Source organism: Saccopteryx bilineata, chromosome 5 (assembly GCF_036850765.1).
Source record: "Saccopteryx bilineata isolate mSacBil1 chromosome 5, mSacBil1_pri_phased_curated, whole genome shotgun sequence".
Classification (NCBI taxonomy): domain Eukaryota; kingdom Metazoa; phylum Chordata; class Mammalia; order Chiroptera; family Emballonuridae; genus Saccopteryx; species Saccopteryx bilineata.
This window is the reverse complement of record NC_089494.1, coordinates 14722955-14730938: the sequence shown is the minus strand read 5'-3', so window position 1 is coordinate 14730938 and position 7984 is coordinate 14722955. Positions and strand designations below refer to the sequence as shown.

General features: G+C 49.6%; 1 protein-coding gene across 3 annotated transcripts in view; it reads right to left on the bottom strand.

The window, feature by feature from the left end:
• FARSB (phenylalanyl-tRNA synthetase subunit beta) overlaps positions 1-7984 on the bottom strand; it is a 75533-nt gene continuing 67549 nt past the window's right edge. For all 3 annotated transcript variants that reach the window (XM_066281122.1, XM_066281124.1, XM_066281123.1), the window contains one exon: positions 1-276. In XM_066281122.1, coding sequence (XP_066137219.1) covers positions 125-276 — 152 coding nt within the window. In that variant the 3' untranslated portion in view covers positions 1-124. The remainder of the gene's footprint in view (positions 277-7984) is intronic.

The following is a 7984-nucleotide window of genomic DNA, read 5'->3' as shown; positions in this document are numbered from 1 at the left end:
TACACACTGCTTTCTGCTTTATTCAACATTAAAGCACAGATGGCTGTGCCCTGTGGGGACTACAGGACACCAGCAGGGGACAGAGGGACACTCGGGGAGAGAACCGCACCACAGGGACCCGTCTTCACAAAAAGGGCTCAATGTTGATTTCCAGGGAGGAGCAGGGCATGGTCAGCTCAAATTTGGTGATGACATCCGGATGAAGGACCCCCAGCGTCCCGACGCTCTGACCCCTGGCAAAGACCTCGGCGCACCGCCCGGGGAAGAAAGCAGGGCCTGCAAAACAGAGAGAAAAATCAACGTTTCTCCAGGCAGCGCTGTCAGCAGACACTTCACACTGAAAGCTCATTAGCCTCCTTTAAAAACAGCAATTCTTCTTTACACCACTGCCCTGAAATGACAGTGCTTCCTCACACATTCTAGTCTCAAAGAGCAGTATTGCTGTCACACCACGGGCTCTGTAAGGAAGGGCCAGGCTAGAGCCAGTGTGAGAGCCAGGGTCCGGGGATCTGTCACGGGGGCTGTAAGGAAGAGCCAGTGTGAGAGCCAGGGTCCGGGGATCTGTCACGGGGGCCAGAAGGGCAGCCAAGCAGGCTCAGTCGGGAGGCGTCTGGCCCTAAAAGGACAAAAGGAAAAATGAAATATAAAACTGACGACCTTGCACGGGAAGAACCTGTTCTGAAACAGGTTTTTCCAAAGTAAACCTCTCTGGATAAAAAGTCTGCACTGAACTTATTTTCTATTCAAAGCATCACTCTTTTCTACCTTCTTACATGGCGGAGCACAGGCTGTACGCCACCTGCAGCGACCCTGTCACCAGAACGGGACCCGCACTCCCATTGGAGAAGGCGCTTTCTCAGCAGTCTGGAAGCATCACCGGAACAACCACAGCACGGCCGGCCCCAAACGAGTCCAGCTAAGCCCAGTTTATCTCAAGACAGGCAGAAAACTCCCTTCATCTGGTGCCAATGCAGACGCCTTACCAAGCCAGTCCCAGTTCCTGAGGGTTAAAGAGCTACAAACAAGCAAACACACAGGCCACTCCACGCTCAACAAGTGTATCAACACTCGACTCCACTGAAGTTCAAGAACGCTGACTCACTCCTCTCACCGCCCACTTGAAAACGGATCGGCCCGAGCTCCTGACCAAACCACCCAAGACGTTTACTGGCACGACCTATAAATACCGAGCCGAGCAGGGCCGCAGCCTCCAGCCTGCCACTGCGAACAGTGCATTATTTATGAAAGAGTAAACTGCTGAGTCTCTACTAATGGCCCAAGGTCAACAGGAGGGAGAAACACAGAAACGGGGTGGGGGTGACTGTCAGGTGGGGCCAGCTGTACTGTAGACTCAGGGCGGTACACCAACTGCCCGGTCAGCACGGGAGGGCGCTTATCTTCACGACAAAGTGTTCATTATCATTCTTAAATAATCCCAAAGCAACCTGGTTGAAATATTAGGTGGTCTGTTTTCCACATTCCCCCCAAACAAAACAATTCTGCTTCCCTATTAAAGCAAGAATTTCAACGAACTGCATCTGATGCTCATAATTATTTGGCTGTGTACACTTGGCAGAGGGCGGGAAGGGGAGTCAGACTAAGACAGAAAGCAACCGGGGGTGATAATATGGGGTGTCGGCAAGACGTGAGCAGCTAAGCCTGACAACGACAGCCATTTCAATTCTGCCGAATGAAAATTCAGCTTAAAAAGACAATGCCAGTCCTCCTCCAAATGACAGAAATCTTCCAGTGACCAGTAAGTGCAGTTTGGATGGGATTACTGACGGTGAGTGGTATGACCCCGACTCACAGGAAGGACTGCTGAGAAGCCATTTATTCCGTCACCCCCCGCCCCCCACCCCCTCTCTGCAGAACTGTACCTGCATAGCCCCGCTCGGTGAAAGGCACCCGCCCATTCTTCAAGGCCATTCAAAACCTTCCCTGATAACCTTGCTATGTTTAAGAATTCTCATCGTGCCTCCCCATTTCCAGCTTCAGAAAAATACAGAAAAAAATAAAATAAAAGAATTCTCATCGATGTTTAAAAATCGTACTTCCTTTTATCTACAGATTCGAATTTGATTGGATTCAGCCTATTTTAGAATCTAAACCAGATGTGCCAGTTCCGATAGTGTTAGCAAAAATAAAGCCTAAGAGAAAAGAAGTTCGGATTTTTACTTCATGAAACAACTTTCTGAACCAGCACTCTGTAGCCAGGTTCAGTGAGGCTCTTCTTTGCTAGCTGGCAGGGCAATGCCAGCCACACCTCCCTGCAGGGGTTCGGACCAAGCTTTGTTTGCTTTAGGTCGTTAACCAGTCAGGTTGCAGTTAAACAAAAATGTTCCTACCACTATAATGTTCCCTCTTTCCGAAAAAAAACAAAGAGAACTGAACTTCATATTATGCATTATTTAAAAACATATCCTAGTATGAGAATATTCTAAATGACGTAAATATCAAAAACTGTCAGCCCAGCTCACGCCCCGAGTCACTCTACAGCCCCCCGAACCGCCCGGGGCAGCCGCCGTCACTGCGAAGAGCCGTGTCCAACGCAGCGGGCACCAAGGGCCCCTCACCCAGTGCCCACCCTCTCCTCCCACCCACTAGGAGTAACGGGGTTCCTGTATAAACTCCACTTTACCCATAACTGGACACTGGAACCTGTGATGCAATTTACACTTTTCTTGCCATTGTTCCTTTTTTCATCTCCAACAAGGTCAGGTCAGGACAGCAGCACTAGGACTTTCTTTCTGACGCCTGTTCAGAGAGAGCAAGGCTGAGGGACTGCAGTTCTCATCTCCAGAAGAAAGTGAGACACAAAACCGCTTTCAGGTTTCTAGGGGGACAGAGAGGACCCCAAAGTGTACTACTTGATTGATGTTGTATGTGAACTAGAAACACGGAAAGAAAATGTAAAATTACTAAGAAACACCAGCTGTGCTTACTGCTTTTTAAAAACCTTGATGGTTCAAAGCAAACTCTGCAGGCAGAGGGGAGCCGCTCCGGGGGCAGCTGAGGAAGGGGGCACGGCCGAGCCGGCACCGAGGCCCGGGCAGCGGCGGGCAGCGCTGAGGAAGGGGGCACGGCCGAGCCGGCACCGAGGCCTGGGCAGCGACGGGCAGCGAAGAGGGGAGCCGCTCCGAGGGCAGCGGAGGAAGGGGGCACGGCCCAGCCGGCACCGAGGCCCGGGAAGCGGCGGGCAGCGAAGAGGGGAGCCGCTCCGAGGGCAGCGGAGGAAGGGGGCCCGGGCAGCGGCGGGCAGCGAAGAGGGGAGCCGCTCCGAGGGCAGCGGAGGAAGGGGGCACGGCCCAGCCGGCACCGAGGCCCTGGCAGCGGCGGGCAGCGAAGAGGGGAGCCGCTCCGAGGGCAGCGGAGGAAGGGGGCACGGCCCAGCCGGCACCGAGGCCCTGGCAGCGGCGGGCAGCGAAGAGGGGAGCTGCTCCGAGGGCAGCGGAGGAAGGGGGCATGGCCCAGCCGGCACCGAGGCCCTGGCAGCGGCAGGCAGCGAAGAGGGGAGCTGCTCCGAGGGCAGCGGAGGAAGGGGGCACGGCCCAGCCGGCACCGCGGCCCGGGCAGAGGTGGGCAGCGAAGAGGGGAGCCGCTCCGAGGGCAGCGGCGGGCAGCGGAGGAAGGGGGCACGGCCCAGCCGGCACCGCGGCCGGGGCAGCGGCGGGCAGCGAAGAGGCGCGAGGCCGGCCCACGCGAGCACGAAGCTCTAGCTAGGACTGAGCCTTAGATTCGAGTCTCTCCAGCCTTAAAAGAAGCCACATCTGAATGGAATCTAAAGGTGGGTCCAGGCTTAGTGGCCAGGCTACTTCTGTCTCAGCAACAATGATATTTCTGGAGAAAGAACAAGCCTGCCGCTGTGTCTAGAGTCATCAAGTTGCCAATTCAAGGAAAAGCATGTTGCCCTGTGAATGGGAATTCTAAAAATCAAATCCTACCAAGTATATTTGTTTTTTGTTTTCCATGTGATTAAGCTCAGAGTTCCTGGTATAAGATGTACAATTTTCAACCTGTGCCCAAAATGCTCCCCAGCAAAACGCCTCTCAGCCGGCCTTCCGCCTGGGCCCTTCCCCCGACTCAACTCGGCTTTACTAAAACGCGTCACAGGAAAACGGTTGCCAACAGAAACAGATTTGGGGCAAATGGTGCTCTCTGTTGAAATACACGTGGAAGCCCAGACAAAAGAAACATCAGTTAAGCACAAACAAGAATTTAATTTCCAGAACTTAGTGGGGTGTAAGTAAGTCCCTTAATTAAAGCTTTTGTAGCACGTCCTCAAGGCCTGTAATTGTCCCTGTGCTCTCACAGCGGGGCCACTTTGAGGACCTTGGGGGTAGTGTCCGGGGGCTATCCCGCACAACATCCAGCTTGAGCACATTTTCTGGCTAATTGACCTTCAAAGAGCTTGTGAGCTTCTCTCCTGCTCGTTGCCAAACACCTTCCACAGTTTCTTTTTGCGCCGTCTCTCTTTTCAGAGTAATATTCCAGGACCAAAGTGTAGGTAAGCTTTCCGCACAGACTCATTCCTGTAAGTCTGTGAAGCAGCGGAAGTAGAAGCTTAAGGCGGTAACTGAGCAGGCCCCTAGCCTGAAAGGTCCAAGTGTTACCAAGCATAAGACTTAATTCCTTCATCTTAACCCCCTGCCATGAGTTATATTCAACTAATTCATTCAGTACTTGACTTAGCACATCTCTAAAACTCATCTACTAATACAATTGTATTTTTCCCTTTCTGCACGTCACTAATACATGCTCTGGGGCTCCAAGCCACCCATCACAACTGCCCGCGATCTGGTACTTCATCACCCACATTTTCTATAATAAAAAGATAAGAACAAAATTAAGAGGGTGGGAAACACTGAGAAAGGAATGCTTGTACATCACATTATAGTTGTAGCAAAAAAACAGAAGCTGCAATCAGGAGGTTGATGGAATACCAGCAATCACATAGGTCCTCAAATTCAGGGAAAAATATAAAACCCAGAATTATACAGAGTCAGTAAAGCCACTGGGCCAACTGAATGTATTTGACATTTGTGCTAAGTGACTGCCTCTGCCACACGGGGGAGAGGAAGGAATAATCATCTACCAGGCTGACTCGAGGGCTGGCACTGACCCAAACCCCACCCTTGTCACCCCCAACCCTAATTCTAACGCAATATGTAGAGATAAAAACATTCCATGTTCCCACAACCCGTCCGAGAGAATCACACCAAGGAGAAAACAAAAAGCAAAACTCCCAGCACTCCACGGTCCATCTGGAGAGAAGAGGACAGAGAGGGTGACCAGGCAGCGTGGATGGGACGGAAGCCAGTTTCCTGCCTGGGACTTTCTCCCGGTTTTCCTCCAGTTTCCTGAGGATGTAGTATCCGTAACTAATGCTGCTGCCAACACTTCAACCCTATAAGGCTTTTTATAAAACACAGAAGACACTTCCACCAGACATGTGAGCATGGTATCATTTTTAAAGCAGTTGCTCTCAAAGCGTTAGAGCCCGGAATGTCTTGAGAGCACCAATGGATTATACAAAGAGGGGACCCAGGGGGCAAGGCACAAGTCAGGCAAGACGCCAACTTATAAAAGGAAAGAAAAGGGTTTGGGAGTACGAGGAGGAAAAATTGGCGTAGCTATCAAGGTAGAAGCACACACATTTTTTCAGATCTTAGTACACTGTAGGTTGGAAGAAATTTTCCCGGCAAAGATCATTTAATTTGTAAGTAGAGATTAACGGAATAATTTCTACCTCGTAATATAAAACACCCATCTCCCCCCTCCCCAGCCTCCAGATGTATACAATTCTTCACCTTACATCTGAAGTGAAATATTTACGGGACCTAATGTCTTTAAAGAAAGGGGACCTAATCCCTTGAGTTTAATGGCTATCTTTCATCCCCTTCTGAAGATCAAAAGAAAGAAAAACCCCTTACACAACTTTACAGTGCTAATCCCCACACACCTGCAGACACGATTAACTCTTAGATTAACTCTTAAAGCCAAGGAAGCTGACACGGGAGCTGCGCCCACTCAGCCCCACTGCAGGGCCCCGGGGGACGCCGGTGCGGCCACGTTCCACCAAGGCGGTGCGGGCCGGCAAAGCCCCGGCAGCCTCGTCTTCTACCTCGTGCAAAAAACGTCTTCGATAAAGAGCCTTTTTAGAACACATCCTCACAGTTGCCTTATGACTAAATATTTAGAATCAATTCCAGGATCTCCCAGTTTTCCTTTGTGTAGGGAAGTTTATAGCTCATTTCCATGACTGTCCCTTTTTAACATTTAATATCACTTTTAAAGTCTAATTTTAACTATGTTTCTCTCATACGCACATACTCGTTATTTCAAAATCCGAAGGTCAAGAATGTTGCAGGAATTTAAATGTCATCCATCTAATGGCAACTTTAAATCAGTCTTAAATTAACATGTGTAAAACCAAACGATTTTTAACTCCAGGTTATAAAGTGCCTTCAGGGTCTATCGATTGGTTTGTTTTGAAAACTCCTATTTTAAAATAATGTCATCATCCTACATTTATCTGACATATCATTTATCCTCCCACATTTTCACATTTCTTGGATATTTATTCATAGGACAGGTTTAGAATAATAACTTCAAAAATAAAACCTATGGGATCATCCTGACTTCCTGGACCAATAAAATGCTCCTTTCCTAGTCTTGAGCCCATAAAAAACCTTTACAGGGACTATTTCTCCAACCAAATGTGAGTGACTTATCACTTTCTCCACAAGTAGAGTGAAAAAAATAATGATGAGACTGTTGTAGGGCTAATTAAGGAAAGAATGGAAATGCTGAGTAAAGGAAACTGTATCTACAATTTTCCAATTAGTCAACTTATTCAATGGAGACCTCTGGGCAACTGGAATAAACGTAACTTTGAACACTGATTATCTCAAATATGCTGCTCACAAAAATGAGGGGATCAGGGAACATGCAGACACTCCAGTACTTTCAGCCTTTTGTCCAGTGCGTTTCCACCAATGAAATAAAAGTTGGGTTTGCATCTCATTTGCATAATCAAACAACTTTCTTTGACTTGTTTTTCTGATGTTCTTGTTGAATAAAAGAAAATCAAATGCTTCTTTTCTTTTAATCGCTTCATATTCATTTTGAAATATCCTCTAATTTTTGTGGGCAGCATCCGTTCTAGTTTCAGACTGAGACCTCGGCCAACACGCCGGGCGTGCAGAAGAGAGAGAAGCACGACGACACCAGTAAGCAGGGCCCCGCTTTCCACACCCTCCCATCTGCAGTCAAGGCCGCGGCCAGCCCCCAGGGACAGGCCTGTCACAGAGGGAAAAGCCAGCACAGGGAGAGTAGGGAGCTTCCCCGAGGCCAGCAACAGTAGGGCTGTAGAGCAGGCCCCGCGGGACAGCCACCAGCACGCACCTCTCTGCGAGGCCCAGAAGCGCGGAAGGCCCACTGGACAATGTTTTCACAACTTTGGTCAAGTTGTCCATCTCATGTTTACAAACCTCTCCTGGTCTCAAATGAAATAAACAAAGAGAAGAGTGAGAAGTGAAGAGAAGGAGCTGATAGGCTGGTGCCTGTGGCAGACACTGCTTCTGAAACAGGCTAACTCCTGAGAAATCTTCACACTGGAAATGGCCTTGGAGGCGACCTTCATCTTAGACATGAGGAAATGGACACCAGAGACGTTAAGGAGACCACACCGCCACAGACCACCAGAGCTGAGATTAGAACCCAGGCCTTGAACCTCAGTCTGTCATGCTTTTACCCACTGGCAGTTTTCTGAAGGGCATACCTAATACTCACCCTGAGTGTGCTCCAGAGAGCAAATACCCACTCCCAGTATTCTCCCAAACTCACGTCTGCAGCCCACACCTCTGCAGTAGGTACACGCAGGGCTGATGCTAACAGTCCTGTTTGACAGGTGAAGACACTGGCAGGAAGGGGTTCCGTCCTAAGTCACATGGGCAATGACAACAGAAGGACGCTGAAGTGA